The sequence below is a fragment of the Schistocerca piceifrons genome, chromosome 5, assembly GCF_021461385.2.
Source record: "Schistocerca piceifrons isolate TAMUIC-IGC-003096 chromosome 5, iqSchPice1.1, whole genome shotgun sequence".
Taxonomy (NCBI): domain Eukaryota; kingdom Metazoa; phylum Arthropoda; class Insecta; order Orthoptera; family Acrididae; genus Schistocerca; species Schistocerca piceifrons.
The window spans coordinates 230,555,837-230,579,840 of NC_060142.1; the positions used below are offsets into that span (position 1 = coordinate 230,555,837).

Sequence of the window (24,004 nt, forward strand, 5' to 3'; positions counted from 1 at the left end):
GCGATTCCGGACTGAGCGCCTAGAACCGCTAGACCACCGCGGCCGGCAAATTTAATGGTCAGTAGTGTATATCGTCCATGACATTCCCTCCTATCACTGGACAAAAATTTGCGACTACACAGTTTTGTCCCCTATTCTAGCTGTTTTGATTTTCGTTGACTGGGTTACAGGGATTCTACCGACCTTAAAGTCTTCATACAACAGACGGATCACCACGAACATGGCTTCAATTCGTGAGACATTACAGGAAGGTTTCAGAGTTAATCTAAATATTGGCGCACATTCGGATTAGTGCGAAACATATGACGCTATCTCACCTTCCTTTGCTGCCCAATTTCTGACTACGATGGTTTGTTCCATCATCAGGATTCGAACCAGCTGCCACTCAGTCGAGCGGTAGCATCCTGGGGTCTGTTGGCTCTGAAACAATAGTGTTGTATTATCGTATTTAACTTAACATCCAGGAAACAGCCGTAGACCCACAAACCGCCCATATCGTGCAGCAGAGGTAATTGTCAGTAAATCAAATCTGCAAACAAGTCCACTGTGCAAAATACTACATTAAATAAATTAATAAGCTAACGTACTGTAGGTCACAGTAGGGTGGAGCAGACTTATAGTAAAGAGACTGAGTGTACGTCGGTACCAAAAGAAAATAGGAGGAAAAGAGTCTTGCTGATAGGTAGAAGCCATGGCAAGGATGTATGACAGATGGTACAGGATAAATCGAGCATAGTCACAAGTACTGTGAAGCAAAGTACTAGCCTTAGCCAGGTAAAAGAGGACATAGAGGATTCTGACAAGGAGGTTCAGGTTATTTAGTAGGTGGAGAAGGGAGAAGGGAGCAGACTGGCTAAGGACAGAAATGACAGCATTCGGCGTGACCTGGACGAAATATGAGCTTCAAATACACACACACACACACACACACACACACACACACACACACACACGCACACACCAGTTGTGTCGAGGTTCTACAATGCCTTGACCTGCCTTGAGTTAACACTGCTGTAAGCTGTGTGAACAATGAACTGATCAAGCTGCTGTTGACTGGAATGAAATCTCATGTGAGTGGAGTGCCTGTTGCTGCAGTTGGAAGAAGGGCATGTACTAGACCGGCCTATACCCGCATAGAAGAGGGAAATGTAAGTTGTCTGAGTTTCTTGCAGATAATGCATGGAAGGGGGCACCATCAAACAAAGCAAGATCCCTGTGGTTACTAGTGTGAGAGGAGTACATTTTTTTTTAGGTTAGGCTCGAGATCAGGCACCCTGTTGTGAAAGAAGTGATAATAACAGAAAATCCCACAAAATTCTAAGGAATGCACTGAAAAGTAAGGTTAGCTTATTTCATCAGAGAATTAGAGGATTGAGTAATAAGGTACAAGCGCTTCTTGTCTGTTTGGAGAGTTGAGATAGCTCCGGCTTCCTGTGCCTATCTGAGCAGCACAAGACACATGGTTAGATTAGTTACATACAAAACATTAAGCTCTAGCATCTTACCCATGCAGAACTAATATGGGAAAAGGTGATGTTGTTACACGTACTAAGACAACTATAAAAACATCGAGACAAGAATATATTGTAATGATCAACACATGGAAATGTATGCTCCTGAATCAATACTGGAAATATTTCACTTTTAAGTGTAACTGTATGTAGATGCACACTGGGAAATTTTGAACTGTTTATGAGGACTGTGGTTTCCTTATTATGCCTTCTGTAAGATAACAGAAAGCAGTTAATAGTCTGTCATGCTTTCAGTGTGGATTTTCTACAGAATTCTGCGGGTAAAAATGACCTGGAAACCTTATTTGGATCATACAATTTGATCTCAGTAATTAACTTCCCAACACTGTTGTATAAAGAAAGTAGGACCTTAAATGATGTTTTCTTTGGTGAACCTCCAAGCAAGAAAATTATTGTTCACCTAGTAATAAATGCTCTCTCTTATCGGTAAGCACAGTTAGTTACGATAAGTAAGGTAATACCTTTCGCTACTGATACTCGCCAGCGGAAATCAGGTTAAGTGGTTAATGACTACAGAACAACTATTCTTAAGAATGTTCATCCTCACATTTTCACGGCGCAATGATCGTTCCATAAAACTTTTGGTGTGCAACCACATAAATTTCACTTCTTCATTTATGTGGCTCTTTAAGAATAATTAAAAAATGATCTGGAAAGAAATTTATAATGAACCAAAATACTGACATAAAATTTAATCTACTTCTTTACAAATTCATATCATTATTTGAAAACAACTTTCTGCATAAGCTAATCAGAAAGAACATTAAACAACTGTGTGAAAATCGTCTGTCACTAGAGGAATTAAAATACTTTGTGAAAGCAAAAGAGAAATCTACCTGTTGGAGAGAAAATAACGGGTTTCTTCAGCAGTTCCACACTATAAAAACTACTCAAAATTACTAAGAAAAGTTATTAAAAATCAAGAAACATGCACATAATGTCAGAAATCAATAATTCTGACAATAGACTTGAGGCTTTGTGGAATATAGTGAAACAAGAGATAGGACAGCGAGCCACAGAACTGGGTAACATCACTATTGAGCTGAATGGAAAGGCTATAAATGACGAGGCACAACTAGCAAACATATTTAATATCATATCATTAATATAGTATAAAGCTAGGGACAAACAGTTCAACAGAAAAATTACAGCAGTATGCTGTAATAGCAACTCATAAAATTCAATCATATGAATGTATCACCAATCTCTCCTTCTGAAATTAAAATAATCATACATTCTGTCAAAAATAAAAGGTCATCTGGATATGGTGGTGTTTCCAGTAGAGTACTAACGATTTGTTCCCATATAACAAACCCTGTCTTATCTGACATGTGTAATGCATCACTGAGACATTTTTCTGGAGACAGAAATATGCCGTATTGACATTATTTTCCATAATTTTTGTGATGGTGATGTACTCTGGAATATTAGAAAATTCCCGCCCGAAAACAATGATATCCTCAGTAAATCATAGTTTGGCTTTCAGAAACGTTGCTCTACCGAGGATGTCATTTACATGTTCACTCACAAAATTTTACAAACAATAAGTAACTAAATACCGCCTGTTAGTATGTTCTACGATCTGCCTTAGGCATTTGACTGCGTAAATCGCAATATACTCCTAAATAAATTGGGGTTTTATCAGTTAATGGTATAGCCATTACTTAGTAAGTACTACTTAGTAATCCAACCAATATTGTCTGGAGCAATTATTCTGAATATGGAGAAAATATGTATGGGTTATCTCAAGGCTCCATTTTAGGTCTGCTACTGTTCCTTGTACATGTATACGATCTTTCAACTAATAGACAGCAAGAAGAATTAGTTATTTTTGCAGATGAACTGGTATACAAGCTTACATACAGCAACAGAAGAAACGATACACATTGTTCATAAAAATGTCATTGATTTGTTTTCTGCGAATTGTCTCCCCCTCAATTTTAAAAATATATTCAGTTCTCAACATCTAGGGGTTCTACAGCAGGGATAAGTGTAACGCAGTGAAGAAATAATAAATAGGGTGGAAAGTTCAAAATTCTTAGGTGTCCGTATTGGTGAGGGTTTTAACTGGAAAAGGCACATTTTGTAACTTCTAAAACAACTTAGTTCAGCCACATTTGCACTTAGAATCATTGCAAATCTTGGGGAGGGACAGATCAGTAAGTTGAAATATTTTGCATATTTTCATTAATAATGTCATTTGGAATAATGTTCTGGGGTAACTAATCTTAAAGGAGGAAAGTCTTCATTGCTCACAAACGTGGTATAAGAATAATATGTAGTGCTCAGGCGTGATCATATTGTAGACAACCTTTTAAAGAGACAGGCATTTTCACTACTGCTTCAGGGTATATTCATTCCTTCATGAAGTTCTTTTGTAAATAATCCACTGCAGTTCAAAAGAAACAATGATGTACATAGTTACCAGAAGAAAAAAATGACATTCATTACGTCACACTAAGGGTGTCTTTAGGTACAGAAAGGGTGCACAGTGCCGCAACCAAAATGTTTTATCGTTACCCAGTCATATAAAATGTATGACAGGCAGCAAAGTGAAATTTGAAAATAAACTGAAAAACTTTCTCCTTGACAACTCTTTCTATTGCGTAGCAGAATTACTATCATTGTGACTTATAAAACGTTGTGGGTACTCACACCTGCGTGGTTTCTTTTTTACCAAAAATTTAAAAAGTAAGTAAATAAAAAATACCTTACTAATGATCAGTATGTGGGCATATTTCTAAAACAATTTATGATGTGAATATAAAGTGACTCGTTCCACAACATTAGGATTTATCGTGTAAATGGTCCATGGGACATGAAACTAACAAATTAATTATGCGGTAATAATTTTTCGTTTGACATTTGAGCACGCCGAAGCTGCATGTAAAAGGTCATTCGTGTTATTGTATGCTTGTTACAAATTAGTACCTGCAAATTTACAAAAAATCCAGTTCCTCATAATAATCTAATCATCACCTTGTCTTGTTTTAATGTATTTATCTTCTGGACGACAAATCAGATCGAATAAACGTTTTCATGGTGGCAGATATAGGTGTCGGTGAAGTCTCGTTTTATTTTTCCAACACTTTGTATCTAAACAGATATTTTGTGCCTTCGAACATGTACTGTTAGCTGAGTATTTTTACCACCAGATGGTGATAGGAAATTCGTGACATTTGATCATGCAGATAGAACCTTATTGCCCTTGTCACCAGAAATAATTATTATTAACCGATGATAGCAATAGTTACAAAACTCATCGCTCTTCGTAAATGTGCATGACATAAGCAGCAGCAAACCAATACAAAAAATATTGCAACAAGGAATCAGAGTTACAAAATTGTTAAGGCTTTTCGTGGCCACTTGTTGACAAACTGCCTATTGGCTTCTGTCTCGGGTTCTTCGGCCGACGTCCATCTAATGATTTTTCTGACGTTTCGCCACCACGAGTGGCTGGCATTGTCAAAGCTTCACCCTCCATTGCCGGTGGTGAACTGGAGCCGAGCTCGCGGGCGCAGACTATATGTACCCGGCGCGCCAACGTCCGAGGGCTTCTCCGCGGTCATTTCCGGTGCGGTTCTCCTCTTGCTACCTGCGACGGTCGTTCGCTGCGGTACGGGAAGCCAGGATCCTTTTACCTTAAGGCTTTCCTCTTTCTTGTTCAAACTGTTCACGTGCTTTTGTATTTCTACAGCTTCTCTGAACAAGCGCATGTGATAGTGCTTCTCTACAGCCAGAACTTCCGTGTCGGCGAATTTTATTACGTGGTCGGTCTCATTCAGTGCGTGCTCTGCCGCGGCCGATTTCTCCACCTGCCCCAACCTGCAATGTCGCTTATGCTCTTTGATCCTGGTGTTAATGGATCGTCCAGTCATTCCGACATAAACTTTTCCGCATGTGCATGATATACGGTATATTCCCGACATTGCAAGTGGGTCTCTTTTCTCCTTCGCCGATCTAAGACACTCTTTGATCTTCCTTGTCGGTTTGAAAATCGTCTTTACGCCATGTTTGCGCAATATACGGCCGATTCTGTCCGTCACTCTGTGAATGTATGGCAGAAATGCCTTACCCGACATTTCTTTTTCTGGTTCCTTACGTCGCCGAGTGTTTGGCTCTGTTACACTTCTAATATATTTTGTAGAGTACCCATTGCTCCTCAGAACAGTTTCCAGGTGTTGCATTTCTCGTTTGAGGTGTTGCGGCTCACATATTCGTCCAGCTCTCGTTACGAGCGTACTAATAATGCCTCTTTTCTGGCTCGGGTGGTGGTTTGACAGTTTGTGCAGGTATCGGTCCGTGTGTGTCGGTTTTCGATACACTCTGTGTCCCAGGTTTTCGCCGTCCCTTGTGACCAGGACATCTAGAAATGACAGTTTCTTGTCCTTTTCTACTTCCATGGTAAATGTTATGTTGGCATGGAGGCTGTTCAAGTGTCCTAGGAAGTCACCGAGCTGTTCTTCACCATGGCTCCACACCACGAAAGTATCATCGACGTACCTGTACCACACCTTAGGTTTGCAAGTCGCCGAGTCCAGTGCCTGTGCTTCGAATTGTTCCATGAAGAAGTTGGCCACCATTGGACTGAGAAGACTACCCATGGCGACGCCTTCCAGCTGTTCGTAGAAATCGCCATTCCACGTGAAATAGCTCGTGGTGAGACATGCATGGAAGAGCGTTCTGATGTCTTGCGAGAAAATGGAACCGATGTGCTCCAGAGCGTCACTGAGTGGCACTTTCGTAAATAACGAAACAACATCAAAGCTCACCAGGATGTCGTTTGGTGCAAGTTTCAGTTTCATCAGCTTCTCAATGAAATGTCCTGAGTCCTTAATGTACGTGTCGGTCTTCCCCACGTGTGGCTGGAGCAGAGAGGCCAAGTGTTTTGCCAGTTTATATGTCGGTGATCCAGGACCACTAACGATCGGTCTCAGTGGAACGTTGTTCTTATGGATCTTGGGTAATCGATACAGCCGAGGTGGTAGGGCTTCTGTGTTGCGCAGGTTTCTCTGTATGTCCGCCGGCATACAGAGAAACCTGCGCAACTTCCCGCTAGTGCTGGTATAAGACTCATCACAAATCTTACAAAATAAGCAGCAGCAGGAAAAGAAGGAAAAATACACCCCACAAGTCAAGCTCTCAACCCAGTTTCCAGCAGTCGGTTGCCTTCAAGGTTCGTGGCGATTCTTCGCTTATAATCTTATAACCTTTAACGGAACTTCAGATGTTGTCATCCTTCTGTTAGTTAGAGAATGTCGAACAATCCTGCGAACTTATGGTTGTGTAGTCCTTCTGAAAGGACACTGTCGTTCTAAGTCCACGTTGTCCCAGTTCGTTCTGTAGTCATTACCGTATAGCCAACCGTCAATGTGATGTGTCGATACCATCCTCCCACTTCCCCCATGTTATGATTCTACCATTCTCAAAGTCCGAAAGACGGCGGTAAGCTTAAAATGCTTGTCCTCTGGGCATTATGCTGCGATTTGCATCTCAAAAGTTCCAATAACATAAGACGTACCAAAAAACCATCAAAGGCGCATGACTGGATGGTTACTTTGAAAGGACAGGGACGTATTCCTTACTCGTACACGACCTTGTCTAATGACCTCGTGGTCAACGTGACGTCAGAGGCTAATCATTTCTTTCTTTTTCTCCAACTTGGACGGTCGAATATTATTTCAAAGATCAAAGACAGTTATTTTAGAAACGAAATCTAGAACTTTACTGCACCGTGTTACTCTATACTAATCTGTAAGCTCTTTTTAGGAGTGCTTGGCATTAATAATTTTGTTTCGTCAGAAAGTAGATAAATTTTTATAACCCTAGCATAGTTATCCAATATCAACTTATCTACCAGATATGAAGCATTTACCCCCAAAACATGTGTTAACTGTGCTGTGTTTTGTTTCCAGCACGGCGGAAAAGGAAGAGGCAGCCGTCATCCCGTACCTGAACGCCGGCTTTAACAGGGTAAGTACAGCGGTGCTCCGAGATCTTGCCTCTGCTGAAGCTTATTATACTTGCAAATAAATCTTTTTTACTCCACCTAAACTCTGATTTATCAACGTGCCGAAGGGAATCCGCAGTTTTATTGTTTAATTGGATTCAGTCAATATACTCGACAAAGAACGTTCCTGAAACGTTCTTCGTCTTGTGCGAATACAGTCGTTCAGTAACACTGCTTTCAAACGTCTGAGGAGGCTGACGAACAAAGCCTTTACTCCTAACAAAGAGTACACTGTGTTGATCGTTACGTGACGCGTAAATACTGACTGCCACACTCGCACTGAGCGGTATCAGCGTACTGGTGTTTGTCCAGAAATGGCGTGGGTCTTCAGGGAGACAGAGCCCGCAGTTCAATCTGTACCGAAACATTGTCGAATTTGGTTAAAATAGCAGTTTACTTATGTTTGTAAGTCACTAAAACCAGTCTCTTACTTACCAGCAGTTCTTCTAATTGTACAACATACGCAATCTTAAAAGCTGCAGTAAGCAGTAATTCCTTTTGTGGTATGGCACACAATCCCTTCTGTATAGTCATAATTAATAGTTAAGAAAGTGTTACGTACGGGCTTATAATAACTTACATGTCTGGTGTCAGCAGTTACAAGTATTTCTACATCATGTGCAGTCCATCTTTCTGTGAGCTCTGAAAACACGTTATCTGACAATCCTAACGCTAGTACTACGCCATTAAGCCATATCTCGTTACCAGTCACTGCATATATATCTCACACCCTACACTTGTACACACACATACACACACACACACACACACACACACACACACACACACACACACAAAGAATAGCACCATCAAGATACTGCTTCTTTTCCGTTACACCCTCTGTGTGTGTTTTCGCACTTGCCGCTGCTAAAAGCTCAGGCAGCATCCCTCCATGATAAATCAGAATTTGAGTTTAGGAAGACCAAACAAAGTTAGTATTCTCAATGTAATGTATGTGGATTTTCCAGTGAAAGTATATTTCAGACTCGCTGATGTACTACCCTTAATTTATAAACAGATTTTATAGAGTTATAAGCCTTTGTAATCTCGCTTTAAGTTTTAAATACTGTAACTTGTTTCGAGTATGACTCATTATCAGGACAGATAGCAATAAGAAAGATTTTGATATCAACACTCATAGATTATAATTTAGTAGTTTTTTGTCTTGCAATGTGTTTTGAGCTGTGCAGTAGTTTCAGACGTTGGAGAGTGCACTTGTTGTTGCTAGCAAGAACATGTAAATGGTCACTCACTCTGTTCATCAGGAACACAGGTCCGCTCATGACGTGTTCTTTTTCCACCACTGGCTCTTTGGATTTTTCTTGTCCACTATTTGCAAACTCGTAGAGTACACTTACAATACACTGTTTATCATAATCGGCATAACTATGCAATAAAATCAAAATGTCGGTCCTTCTTATAAGAGTATGCTACACGCATGTTACAAGTAGTCTTCCTGAGTTTCCTGCGTGTGCAGCCTTCAGAATATAGCTGTCTTACTCGCTCACCTGCTCTTAGAATAGTGGAGCGATTGGGAACGCCGGAGTGTTGAGCAAAGTCGGCTGCGCTTGTGGAGTGCGATCGCGCTTCGACAGCGTAAATCTTTTTCTTTCCTTCTTTCTTTCTTTTTTATTTACTGGACTCCGGGACGTCCCCACACAGCCATCTCAATAGTGGGAAGTCAATTATGACGTGAGGACAACACAGCACCCAGTCCACAAGCGGAGAAAATCTCCGACCCGTCTAGGAATCGAACCCGGACCACTTTGGTTTCCAATCCGCCACGTTGACCGCGCAGCTACCGAGGCGGACGAACGCAAATCTTGGCCTGGCTTGAGATAGAGTATTTAGTCGATATCAGTCTTTTCTGCAAACAGTTCAAATGGCTCTGAGCACTATGGGACTTGACATCTGAGGTCATCAGTCCCCTAGACTTAAAACTACTTAAACCTCACTAACTTAAGGACATTACACACATCCACGCCCGAGGCAGGATTCTAACCTGCGACCGTAGCAGCAGCGCGGTTCTGGACTGAAGCGCCTAGAACCGCTAGGTCACAGCGGCCGGCTGCAAACAGTGGTTACAAGGAGAGAGGCATACTCCTACATACACTGATCAACCAGATCATTATGGCCAGTGACCTGCTATCGATATAAACCAGTCCAGGCGATAGCAGCGTCACCTGGCGAGGAATGACTGCTAGTCAGACACACGCACGGTGCATGTAGTATCAGTGAGAGTGCTGTCCATGTGTAGAAAATGGAAGGCGCGCGATCTATCTGAGTTTGACCGAAGGTGTGCTTGCCCATAGTCCCACTGTTAATAACCGGTTCGCAACAATTCTTGTTGACACATCTGAGCTCACAAGGACTCCTATCTGTCCCGTTGTAGGTCTACAATCTGCCACTGCTACGCTTACAATACGATGATCATGGCGAGCGTCTGTCCTGCGTGGACGGCCAGAATGTTCACGCGTCCAGTGATACCAGCATCGTTGTACAACTGACGCAGCAAGTCCGACTTGTGTGTCAATTTTCCGAAAGGACCATTAAGCCACTCGGAAGGGCATAATTTGGCCCATTTCAAACTCGCTCGGTCGGCTGTAGAAAGCACGAGTGCGTGTCTGTGGCATATTTGTCTGCCTGCTTCACACGTTTGCATCTTACTGAGCCTTCTGACAATGAACATTCCCTGTTAAAGAGTAGACGCAGACGGCGCTCTGGTAGCTATGCCTCTATGCTATCTGTTGACGAACGACGTTGAAACCATTATCAGTATATCTACTACCCTCCAGATGGGATAAGCAGTCATCGGATCAAAATCGATTCCGTCTTTCCAGGTGTACTAATTTTTTTCCAGAACTGTGTATACTGAAAAATTATGATCCTGTAACATTCTCTTAGAGCACTTTTATGTCTGAAGACTTCTCTCCGTTGAGCATGTTACGTTGTGTTCTGATTGCTAGAAACTCTTCAGTCCAGCTACACAGTTGGTCTCTGGGTGTTGTGTGATGTCCTTAGGTTAGTTATGTTTAAGTAGTTCTAAGTTCTAGGGGACTGATGACCATAGATGTTAAGTCCCATAGTGCTCAGAGCCTACACAGTTGGTCTGACATTCTGCACGCACGTATTTTGTTCATTAGGAGGCAGAGCGGAACTGTATCAAATGCCTACCGGAATCCAAGGAACGCGGCATCTATCTGGTCTATCTGGTACCTGTATCTACTGATTTCTGGGTCTCGTGAATGACCAGAGCGAGCTGGGTTTCACACGATCGTTCTTTTCGGAACCGGTCTCCAGAAATGTCGTAACACGCCTGCCAGCGTTGTGCAGTATCGATACAGGATCATCCGATCTGATGTCCCGACTTACAAGCAATATTTCAGCAATGTGTTCGTCTTCCAAGACAGAAATGGACAAGCACATCGCACTCGCGTCGTTATCACGTTCCTCTTGGTGGTAGGAATAAATGAATCGAATGACCTGCAAAATCTGCTATTATAAACACGACTGAATATGCTTGGGACGGGATGAAAGTTGCAAAGCACTCTTCACGCACTAGACAGGACAGGGTTGAGGAGTAACGTCTGGACCTCCGTGTGGACGGCATGATAAGAAGGATCCAGGGATGTTGCAATGCGTGGGGTGGAGCAACACGGTATAGAATGTTACCCGCAGCAGACGTTGATTTCGCAGATATACCAAGATGTGTACTTTAAAACTAACTGCCGCTATTTTTGTTACTGTTTTTATTCCACAGGTAAATTACCTTGTACTTTCATAAGGCTCAAACTCTGGAAGACTTGCGATCGAAATAAGGTGGAATGCAAACACAAAATTCCTGCGGAATTACGAAAACCTTTGAGAGAAATGGCAACCAAACAATAATTCAGGTTAGTCTGGAGGCATGCCGTCAGATAAGCGGGGAACTATCATCGATACAACGCCCCAAGACAGCAAGTGCCCGAACTATGGCGCAGTCAGCTTAACATCTCTTGCATCCAAGATGCTAGTAAGAATGACCTATAGAAAAATGGAACAGAAAATTGTGAATCTGTTAGACGACAACCAGTTTGGCTTAATGAAGCGTAAAGGCACCAGAGGGGCAATTCTGATGTAGCACTTGATAATGGAACCTAGACTTAAAGAAAAATAAAGACACATTCGTAGGATTTGTCGACCTAGAAATAGCTCCCGACAAATAAAACGGCGCAGTATCTTAGAAATTTTCAGGATAACAGGAATAAGCTGTAGCTAAACACGCGTAATATACAATACGTACAAGAACCGAGAAGAAAAACAAGAATGGAAGACCAAGAACGAAGTACTCGGCTTAGAAAGGGTATAAATCAGGGATGTATTCTTTCGTCCCTGCTCTTCAAACTGTACATTGAAGAAACAATGGCGGAAGTAAAAGAATGGTTCCGGAATCGGGTTAAAACTCAGGGTAAAAGGATGGTAGTGATAAGATTCGCTGATGACATTGCTGTTCTCAGTGAAAGTAGAGAAGAGTTACAGGATCTGCTGAACGGAACGATCGATCTACTGAGTACAGAATGTGGACTGAGAGTAAACCGACCTACGAAGATCATGCTGAGTACCAGAAATGAGATTAACAATAGATTTTACATCAAAATTGGGGACCCCAAGTAGACGAAGGAAAGGAATTCTGCTACCTTCGAAGCAAAGTAAGTCGGACGCATGACACAAAAAGGATATAAAAAGCAGACTAGCACAGACAAGTAGGACATTTCTGCCCAAGCGAAGTCTACCAGCATCAAACACTATCCGTAATCAGATAATAAATGAGGAGGTTCTCCGCAGGATCGTCGAGGAAATGAAATTCGAAAAATATTGACGAGAAGAAGGGACAGAATGATAGGAATTAGGCAAGACATCAGGGAATAACTTTCATGTCACTAAAAGGATCTGCAGAAGATAAAAACTGTAGAGGGAGGTAGAGATTGGGATACATGCAACAAATAACTGAGGATGCTGGCTGCATGTAAACTCTGACACGGAACCCCTTGAAGCGAGGTCGGAAGAGGTCAATGAGGTTTAAGCCATTCAACTCCCCACATATTGTCTACCATACAGTCACAATATTGGCTGTTAATGGCTATAGGGGGCGGGACTGGAGGTATCCAATGGCGAGTACAGCAGGAGGCTACGGAGTGTAGTTGAACTGCTTAGTCGACGAGTCACTCATAACAGTGCTACAGTGCTAGTAGCGTTGATACAAAGGAGAGCAATGACAACGATAAACAAAGCAAACATAGCATTATGTCTACCAAAAAAGTAGCCGAACTTGACACGTCATCAGGAAGAAACCCAAGATATTTCAGAGAGTGAGAAAGAAGTGGGAGCTGAAACATTAACGTTTCTGCAAGATGAGTCAGAGGAATGTGTGGTGTCGTATACGCTCGACTGGTTGGACATTGTGTATGAGGGGTACAATGATGACGATACGTGCTTAACAAGTGAAATTGATACTGAAACAGGCACCGCTGTCGGACAGGGAGCCACAAATCCCGTCTCCAGTGAAACGTAGTAAAGTACAATCGTTGTCCAAAGAGAGGGTACTAAACATAATTACGTACGTAGAAGATCATTCGCAGCATAGTAAAAAAAAGATTAAGAACATATTTGAAATAAGTGTGCAGCAATACGACCGTGTAATGCATAAGAGAAACTACCGATATTCAAGGGAGGACAAGGTGCACTCGTTACAAAAACTAGTGTTTGCTCTTTTCAAGAACGCTCGATACATTTTACAGGATGTGCATGATAGCTATTTACAACGTTATGCAGTAGCGCGCGACATAGATTACAGTGATTTCAAGTGAGGCAGTGGATTGTTGCATAACTTCAAACAGTGCTACAGAATTGGAAGACGTAAGGTAAAGAAATTTCAAACAAAGTGTCAACTTGTCGGTGCACAGCAAACTGCGGAATCCGCTCGAGAATTTGTGGATGAGATAAACAAACTTATCCTACCGTTCAGTAACGAATTTTTCAACTCCGACCAGTCGTAATTTGGAGAGGAAACGCATATGACAGAAACCCTATAGATTAGAAGTACCAAGAGAGTTGTATCAAGATCAACTAACATCAGCTCCTTAACACTTTCGTATACACTCCTGGAAATTGAAATAAGAACACCGTGAATTCATTGTCCCAGGAAGGGGAAACTTTATTGACACATTCTTGGGGTCAGATACATCACATGATCACACTGACAGAACCACAGGCACATAGACACAGGCAACAGAGCATCCACAATGTCGGCACTAGTACAGTGTATATCCACCTTTCGCAGCAATGCAGGCTGCTATTCTCCCATGGAGACGATCGTAGAGATGCTGGATGTAGTCCTGTGGAACGGCTTGCCATGCCATTTCCACCTGGCGCCTCAGTTGGACCAGCGTTCGTGCTGGACGTGCAGACCGCGTGAGACGACGCTTCATCCAGTCCCAAACATGCTCAATGGGGGACAGATCCGGAGATCTTGCTGGCCAGGGTAGTTGACTTACACCTTCTAGAGCACGTTGGGTGGCACGGGATACATGCGGACGTGCATTGTCCTGTTGGAACAGCAAGTTCCCTTGCCGGTCTAGGAATGGTAGAACGATGGGTTCGATGACGGTTTGGATGTACCGTGCACTATTCAGTGTCCCCTCGACGATCACCAGTGGTGTACGGCCAGTGTAGGAAATCGCTCCCCACACCATGATGCCGGGTCGTATGCAGTCCTGATTGTGGCGCTCACCTGCACGGCGCCAAACACGCATACGACCATCATTGGCACCAAGGCAGAAGCGACTCTCATCGCAGAAGACGACACATCTCCATTCGTCCCTCCATTCACGCCTGTCGCGACACCACTGGAGGCGGGCTGCACGATGTTGGGGCGTGAGCGGAAGACGGCCTAACGGTGTGCGGGACCGTAGCCCAGCTTCATGGAGACGGTTGCGAATGGTCCTCGCCGATACCCCAGGAGCAACAGTGTCCCTAATTTGCTGGGAAGTGGCGGTGCGGTCCCCTACGGCACTGCATAGGATCCTACGGTCTTGGCGTGCATCCGTGCGTCGCTGCGGTCCGGTCCCAGGTCGACGGGCACGTGCACCTTCCGCCGACCACTGGCGGCAACATCGATGTACTGTGGAGACCTCACGCCCCACGTGTTGAGCAATTCGGCGGTACGTCCACCCGGCCTCCCGCATGCCCACTATACGCCCTCGCTCAAAGTCCGTCAGCTGCACATACGGTTCACGTCCAAGCTGTCGCGGCATGCTACCAGTGTTAAAGACTGCGATGGAGCTCCGTATGCCACGGCAAACTGGCTGACACTGACGGCGGCGGTGCACAAATGCTGCGCAGCTAGCGCCATTCGACGGCCAACACCGCGGTTCCTGGTGTGTCCGCTGTGCCGTGCGTGTGATCATTGCTTGTACAGCCCTCTCGCAGTGTCCGGAGCAAGTATGGTGTCAATGTGTTCTTTTTTCCATTTCCAGGAGTGTACAATTATACTGACTGTTAATCTGGATGGTAAACTGGCTGGAAAGTTGTTTATCTCACTGCAACAAGTTGGAGATGGTCTGCCCCTACGATTCTTTCTCGTGTGCGTGATCTTTCAACGGCAGTAGCAAATATTTACGTCATAGCAAGCAAGAGTGGTGAAACGGGCGTAAGAGAACTAAAAGTATGTTATGAGCCCTGCTTTTGGCCAGTAGCTGGTCAAAAGGACTTGCTTGTGCTTGGTTTTTGAACTGCGTATAAAAATCATACACTTTTAGAGCAATCTATTCCTCCTTCCCCCTGAAAAGTGTTTCATATTGCAATTCATACCACGCGGAACCATTGGACCAGTTCAGCCTCTGGATGTTTGTTTTTCCGTACGTATAACATACATTACCGCGCTATCTGCAGCTTCGCCTTAAAGTATAGCCAGTTTCACGATAAGCTCCACAACAAACGGTTTCGCATTCGGTTGCATCCCATTACGTTCCATCAATTCTCATCACCCCGTTACATTAGTATGAGTTTATATGCACTCTTTAGGAGTGGATACCTGCACGGTTTGTAACTCCCAAAGAGTTCGCCCTAATCTTAGTGATTACAGTGCCACACCATTTTTCATTCGGTGTTTATGATTTGTTTTGAACACTTCTCGAATCTCGATGAAATCCATTTTGTAAAGTGTGATACAGACATCCAATAGACGTGTAGTTTCTAAAGACGTTCTTTCTCGTCTACATGCAGTGCCTCATCCCCTTGCCATTCGTACAAAAGACTTTAAATTCAGTACCAGCTACGCAATTCCGCTACGTAATTCGACCACGTGTCGCGTGTTACCCTACGTACGAGGTTGATTTCTTTATCAAGATAGCAACCAAAAGAGAAGTGACAGGCTGCATAAAATAGGAAAAGGGAAGCTCTAAGAACGGTAAAGGACTGTTGCTTTTTTCCTTCGATATGTTAGACGTGTGCTACATTTCTCGGTTTTCACTACGGTGGTTGTATAACGAAATTTCTAACGAAAAATCAGTTTGAAGCTAAGCTGAATTGGAGCCAAATTTCAGAAAGTAGAAAAAACTATTCTCTTATCAGGCCTTGTTAGTAATGTTAACGAGCATCTGCACTTCAACTGCTTGAAGCAAGCCATAACAAAGTTTGAGGATCTGTCTTGAAGGCAGGCATAGCGTGCTGATGTTAACTTGTGAGGAAGGAGTTCAGCCGCGTGCGCACCGGTTAGTGCAGTCCACTGGCCGTGTAATGGGGCTGCAGCCCCACAGGGTCTCATTACAGGGGAGGAGGGTTCCCAAACTTAGGTACCGTCGGGCTAGCGGTCCTAGAGTGATCCAGAGATGAGAGGAGATCTAAAAGATTGTCGGTGACGTGACCTGTTTTTCACAGAAGCTCACAGAAAGTGTTTGCTCTTAAGATTGATCAATTTTTTGCCAGAATACTTCCGGTTTTCACCATCGGGTGGCGTTTCAGTTTATACTAGGCATGATTGAAGTTATTCATGATCTACATTACAAAACTAGTATTGGAGAGGGAGGAAGGATGGAGGGGAGAAGGAAACACAAGCTACGACAAGTACATTAGCTTGAAGACAATCTCCATTGGGTACTGTACGCTTTTGGCCACGTTTCTTTTTATTGTTGGAGACAGCTATACAACGATGGGCCCGGAATTTATTTTATTCTCCTTAAGACAGGCAACACAGTTTACACGTCTGCAACCTGGGGCAGATGATAAGCTGGATTGCCTGTCTTAACGTGCATGACATATTGCACACTATAGGAGGCTACTGAAGGAATCAATCGAGACACTATTTTATCGTACTTGTTTGTATGATGTTTGAATGATATTTCACCATTTTACTTTAAAAACTTGTTTATTTTATATTCCTACCGTGATTTCGGTCTTAGAACATCATCAACTACAGCACTGAAAAAGTTTGTTGAACAAATGCTTAGAAAGTGTGAAGGATCAAAATTTATCGTTAAGCCATTTCAGTGTCAGAATAAAAATTGTTGAAATAATACAACTTACATGTTGAGTATAGTTAATCTTTAGGTGAAGTCAAATGGTTTCAAATGGCTTTGAGCACTATGCGACTTAACTTCTTAGGTGCTCAGTCGCCTAGAACGTGAACTAATTAAACCTAACTAACCTAAGGACATCACACACATCCATGCCCGAGACAGGATTCGAACCTGCGACCGTAGCGGTTGCTCGGTTCCAGACTGTAGCGCCTAGAACCGCACAGCCACTCCGGCCGGCTTTAGGTGAAGTCATCGTCAAAGGTATCCCAGACTGTAGATAAGTAAAAAACCACAAAAATGTATGACGCACAGGCAGATAACATGTTTTCCAACCATAGTACAATCGAGCCACAGAATAAACATGAATACGATCGTTACATTGGCAGTGAAATGGTCTGAAAATGCACTATGAAAGTTACTTATTGACTGGTCATCAGAGGTGAACAGCGTAGGCTGTAAGTCTATCTTGCATATTCCATGATTAAGCAAGTATCATAGGTACACAAAACTGAAACGCAATCATACATCTTTAACAAACAGTGTTACCTGCAAATACGCCTCTAAATACATATTTGGAGGAACAGTGTTTCTTGTTGATTCAAGGTGTACACAATATGCTTAATAGCATGAAAATACATGATTCCAAAAAGAGTACTTTACACCATACACTGTTTTAAATGGGAAACACCCAAACATCAGTGCAGTGTAAAACAATTATAACGGTGACAGAACATGTCAAATCTTACTATAAAGTGTGTCTGCGTGTCATAGATAAACATGCTAAACTAGATTACGAAAGTTTGCCATCAGTACATTATGTGTTGTAATCAATATGTTGTAGCAGAGGTATAATGCATAAAACGTAAGGTATTAAATGCACAATTCGCGTAATGATGGGATGTTTGTATACGTGGAGCGTGTGTGTGGCCGGGATAGGGTGCGGGCGGTGAGGGGCTAAGGTGGGGGTGGGAGTGGACTGTAATCGGAAATAAAGTGTTTGGGAATGTTGCTAGGGAGGTGGTGGGAAAGTTGTCAATGAGAAAAAGTACAGCTATTAGAAGGAGAGATGGCGAGGCGGGATAAGGGGGGGGGGGGGGGGGGGGGAGAGGATTACATGGAATCGGGATGAAATGGGAGGGAAAGATACCAGGTAAGTGGTGGAAAAGATTTCAATGAAATGGAACCTAACTATCGACCATTGCGAGAGCTGGATGGAGGAACGGGGGAGCGGTCGAAAGGGGGGTGGGGCATATAAAATGGAAGTATTAATTACAGGCGGTGAAACTATTGGATAAGCTCAATACCCTGCTTACGATGTAAACTTAGCAGTGGGGGAGGGGGGGAGGAAAAGTGGTAGAGAGGGGAGAAAGGTAAAGGAGGGAAAATATACCTATATCAAGTGTGCTTGTGTATAAACAAATATATACCAAATGTTATGTGACAGAGGGCATAGCACATACATCGCTCTCTTTGGGTGTATTGTACAATTACTGAAAGTATAACATAAGTAGTTGAATTAAACTTGCATTCATTAAACTAATTACACAAGTTACATAGTTCATGAAGAGATAAGACTTGCTTTATACAAACGAAGGAAAAAAGTACAAATCACTTATTCCATATCACATAGTAAGTCATAAAACTGGCATGTATACAACAATTCATTACAGTCATGTATAGGCATAGAAGAGAGAAAGGGTAGCATAAATTAAACACAATAAATAATTTAGGGAGAAACGTGGTGAAAATAGTGATAGAATACAAGAAACTGTAAAATTATGTGGCTGTGATAAAAAAATATGAGAAGATTATATGTTAACCGTCTTTGTATTTTATGCAAGTATGTGATGCAAATTAAAATTCACAGTGAACTTGATTGTTGCCTACTCCACTGAAGAAGATGTAGTGCTCAGAAAGTTGTACGAATGTACAGAGAAATATTTCACAACATTCGTCGTACTAACTGAACGTAATTTATCAATGTGAATAGAAAATTAGAGAAACTGGGTCTTTCAAACCACGAGTTAGTCAAAATTCTCGGCGAAGAATATTTCACGCAGAAGAATTTATACAGGTGGTGTTGCATCGAATGAAACAAGGTTAGAAATGAGCAGCGGGCAACATGGCTGTGAAATGCACTTTTTGATGTACATTGTGCACTGTGGAGAGAACTGATAAACACTAACTACGCCCCTACTGTATTCGACATGTGCAAGCAATGGGGCCAAATGATTCTGAGTGCAGAGATCAGTTCTATCAGTGGAACATCCAACGCAGCACTGCAGTACAGAAGTAGCTACAGTTTGTATTGTTATTGGGTAATTTTTACTACATACATCATTGTTGACAGTGGCATCTTCAGAGTCATGCAAATGCAATGTCGAGATTACACAATTCTCAGACTGTGTTTTATTGCTTCTGATAATTCATGCATGATAGATTCCTGACCCGAAGGGATAGCCGAGCATTAGTTAAAGCGGCTTTAGCCCAGAGAAGGGAAGGCGCACCGACCCCAAATCGAATACGTCAGGCAGCTTAAGGACGAGGGCTGGGTGTGTCGGCCAGTCAGTCAGTTCCCCACATACAACTGGATAAATACTGGACTGGTATTCTGACATCCCGGCCCGGCGCTTTTGAAGACCCATTGGACGGTAAGGACATCGATGACATCCGTTAGGTGACACTGCTGCAATTGCAGGACTGCAGTCGCCGATGTAACCGCCGACACAAGCCACGTTTGTCCGACCGGCCTATCAGGGCTAGCGGCTGTCCTATTTAGGCAGCAGTGTGACCGCTTTGTCCGTTAGAACGCACCAAACACACACACTTAGGCCTGTGATGTTCCTTATTCTCACTCACATAATGTAGCTGTCAATGCCCAACGGTAAATACTCACTGTTCTTCAAGTCCCCCACCCTCACCTACCTTGGCCTCACCACTGACTGTCACCTCACCTGGATCCCTCATCTCCACTCTATCCAATCCAAAGCCCACAACCACCTCCGACTCCTCAAACTCCTCTCTGGCCAGACATGAGGTTGAACCCCTCTACCATCCTCGACACCTACAAATCTTTATCTGTACTAGTCCCGCCTGGATATCCGCCCCCCCCCCCCCCCAAATTCTATAAGTCCCTCCAGATCCTCGAGTGCCATGCACTCCGCCTCACCTTCCGTATATGCCTCCCATCCCCCACGCAGATCCTCTATGACGTGATTCCTTTCCCTCATGTGCTCCTATTCCTCGAATATTCCGCATACTCTACACCTCCCGCCGCCTTGATCCCCCTCACCCCCTGGTTGCTCCTCTCCTCTCCAACCTCCGCCCTCTGCCACACCTTCAGTGTTTTGTCCCCCCTACCCTCCATCTCTACACCCTTCACACCCTTCATCTCCTTTCCCAAGGTGGCTTCCATCAACTCCCCCTCCCAGATGATGTCCTCTCTCCCGCCATTTATCCCTCCTATCAACTCTGATCCTCACCTCCCCCTCCTTTCCTCTGTCCTTTTTCTAAGCTCTCTCTCCCCCCCCCCTTTCCATCCTGTTTTTCCCCACCTACCCACTCTCGGCCTCCCTTCTCTCCCCCGACTCCTTTTGTGTTTCTTTCCTTTGCCTTTCCCCATTCCCCCTCTCGTCTGCCCTGCTCCCCCCTTCTGAGTCCTCTCCCTCTGTTGTTTCCCCCTTTCGTTTTTCCTCTCCTCCCCCTTTTTCCCCCTCTCTTCTGTCCTGGTCCCCCAATCTGCCCTCGGCTGTGGTGTGTCAAATTTGTGCCAACTTTTTGATGCAGTGTTCAAGTGAGTGTTCAGTGTTGTGCATCTCTTCCAAAGTGTTGCGAACAGAAATAATGCTTTTACTGGGTTGTGATTTTTATATCTCTTGCGAACAGAAACCAGACTGTCGCCATGGTTTCTAATTGTCTGTCTATTATTTTACCTGTCTGCATCCTGTGTATTGTATTAGCTTCGCCAACCCTTTGTTTTATGTTTTAAGTTTCACAATTTTTCCGCCATTTTACAATTTAAGTCAACGATTTTATCACATGCTTATATTATTTACTATCTTCATTTTTTTAAACAAATTCTGTAGACTGAAGAGCGGCGTACTAAGCTGCTGCCAGCCCGTCCCTTTCGGGGGGGGGGGGGGGGGCGGGGGGGGGGGGGAAATCGAAATCCAATGAAAGAAAAAGAAAAGTTCTTCAAGCGTACGAGAAGAAAACGGAAGGTACGTCCGTTAGTTGCGATCTCCTGCATTACGGTATGCAGTGTGGAGAAAAAATGCCGCATTTGTAGGTCAGCAAACGATTTCTCATCCAGATCCTAGACAAAAGCTTATCTAGCAAAATCGAATCGGGTGCATTTTGAAGACTTATGTATGAAATCGAGAAGGTGGCAACCCTGTAATATCGTGCAGCACATCGAATGTACAGAGGAATGTGTGTACCACCCCACATTGCCGTACCAGCCGTCGTCCCTCAGTGATTAGACTGCTGGGACATCGCACTCACATCCGGTGGCTATGGTTAGGATCCTCGTCAAGTTCCTGTTTTTATTTTCTAGACATCTGTTTCCTAGTTCTCCTGGTCTATAAGGAATACATCATCTTGTGACGTGACAATAGCCTATCACATGGCAATGGGATCCATTAAAGAGCATGCACGAGTCTACTAACAGCAAAGTGCATAAGTACAACTGGCCCTGCCAAGTTCATGTAGGGCGGCTTCTCGATGGAGTACACAAGCGATGAACACGCCGATATGTTTTTGGTGTTGGGTGCACCCGATAACCAAGCTGCTGCTGCTGCTCGTGCGTATGCTGCACGGTACCCTCAAAGGCGCCATCACGATAATAATGTTTTTCATCGCCTGGACCAACGCCCTCGGGAAGTCAGTGATCTTCGTCCACAAGTAATGGGTAGAGGTTGTCCAAGGACTAGACGTACTCCACAAACAGAGGACACGATTCTTGAAACATTTCACCAGTCATCACGGCGAAGTAACCGGAAATGCCAGATATTTCAAAGGCTGCTAGTTGAAATGTTTTACGATGATGAACTGCAGCCGTATAATTACTCGTTAACTCACCACCAGCGGCCAGAACATCCCATTCTACGAGTACAGTTTCGTGAATGGCTTTTGCACCAAGTAGAAGATAACGAACAGTTTATAAATATCCTGGTAGGAATTGGCGAACCATGCTTCAGTTGTGAAGGTATTTTGAACTTCCACAACAGTCATTATTGGTTGGAATACAATCCATATGGCACAGGTGAACGTGGCTGTCAGTCACGCTTGGACATAGACCTGTGGATTGGGATCTTGGGAGGAGCGCTTTTGGGTCCTTACCTATTCCCGGACAAGTTGAATGCGCCCCTGTATCGTCCATTTCCTTACAATACTTTGCCTGTCGCATTAGAAAACATACCATTCGGTGTTGTGCGGCAGCTATGGTTTAAGCATGATGGTGCACAGCCACACTTTTTGAGGAAGAAGAGGAGATTAGTGTTTAACGTCTCGTCGACAACGAGGTCATTAGAGACTGAGCAGAAGCTCTGGTTAGGGACGGATGGGGAAGGAAATCGGCCGTGCCCTGTCAAAGCAACCATCCCGGTGTTTTTGTGAAGCGATTTAGGAAAGTCACGGAAAACCTAAATCAGGAAGGCCGGATGCGTGCTCACTTTTTGAATGAATGTGTGTAACTGTTTAATTGAAGCGTTTCCAGGGAAATGAATTGGTCGTGGAGGTCCAGTGTTTTGGCCTCCACGTTTCCCAAACCCTAATCCAATAGATTTTTATTTATTGAAACACTTAAAGGAACAAGTTTATGGTACTCCACCCACGAATGTACGCGATCTCATAGGTCGCGTGCATACTGCTTTGGCAATGGTGGATGCAGATGCATTGCGTAGGGCCCAGCAAAGTACGATCCAGTGAGTTTCAAAGTGTTTGCAGATTCAAAGTACTCGCTTTGAACATCTCTAAAATGAACGTTGCTCGTAAGTGTATGTACCAGCTCTGTGAAGATAAGCATATACGTCAAATGTACAGAAAGAATAATTATCTGCAGCATGATGCGCAATCTAGTGCAGTATACCTATTGACTTTTTTTTGTACCTCAGTACGATGTTACTCTCTCCACTATTATTTTCTGTTGGCTTAATTTGTGCCATTGACGAGACAAAGTGGTCGTTTACGTCTGTAAGAAGTTCATGTTACGTCTTAATGTTGAGATAAAGAAAACTGTAACAGAAAAAGATACAAAAGGCACAGCATTGTGTAGGTGTAAAATGGACACAGTTTGATGCTTTAACTGAAAAAAATATTTGGCGCGAACGCGACTCGTACATAGGCGAATCCGCATATCGTTCTCCACGGCAATGCCTCGTCTCACTCAGCTAATGAGACAGCTCCGCCACAGCGCAGAGCTGAACTTGTTATTCTGCCGTGCCGTCTCCACTGTATGTCATACTTTCGTGTTGCACACTTGTTGTTCTACGGCGACCCTGTCGGTTAGCTGGCCAGCCCCCGCTGTTTCCGAAGTCGTTCCTGGACTTGTCCGATACCATTTAATATAGGTACCCAGATCTCCGCCTCAGATACATGTTACGAAAAAATTTCATAACTGTTCTCTCAGTTTAACATGGGATGACACTAGACGCAGAGAGATATGTGTGTGTGAATTTCTAAGGGACCAAACTGCTGAGGTCATCGGTCCCTAGACTTACTCACTATTTAAACGAACTTAAACTAACTAATGCTAAGAACAACACATACACACACACACCCATGCCGAGGGAGGAATCGAACCTCCGGCGGAAGGGGCCGCCCAGTCAGTGACATGGCGTCTCTAACCGCGCAGCCACTCCGAGCGGCGCAGACAAATAGGCTGGATAAATTCCGTCCCAGCACCCAGA

General features: G+C 43.6%; 1 protein-coding gene across 2 annotated transcripts in view; it reads left to right on the top strand.

Annotated features, from left to right (window-relative positions):
* The window catches only part of LOC124798448 (high affinity cAMP-specific and IBMX-insensitive 3',5'-cyclic phosphodiesterase 8A), a 1,735,971-nt gene that overhangs the window by 1,356,738 nt on the left and 355,229 nt on the right, over positions 1-24,004 (top strand). For both annotated transcript variants that reach the window (XM_047261866.1, XM_047261867.1), the window contains exon 8: positions 7,448-7,505. In XM_047261866.1, coding sequence (XP_047117822.1) covers positions 7,448-7,505 — 58 coding nt within the window. The remainder of the gene's footprint in view (positions 1-7,447; positions 7,506-24,004) is intronic.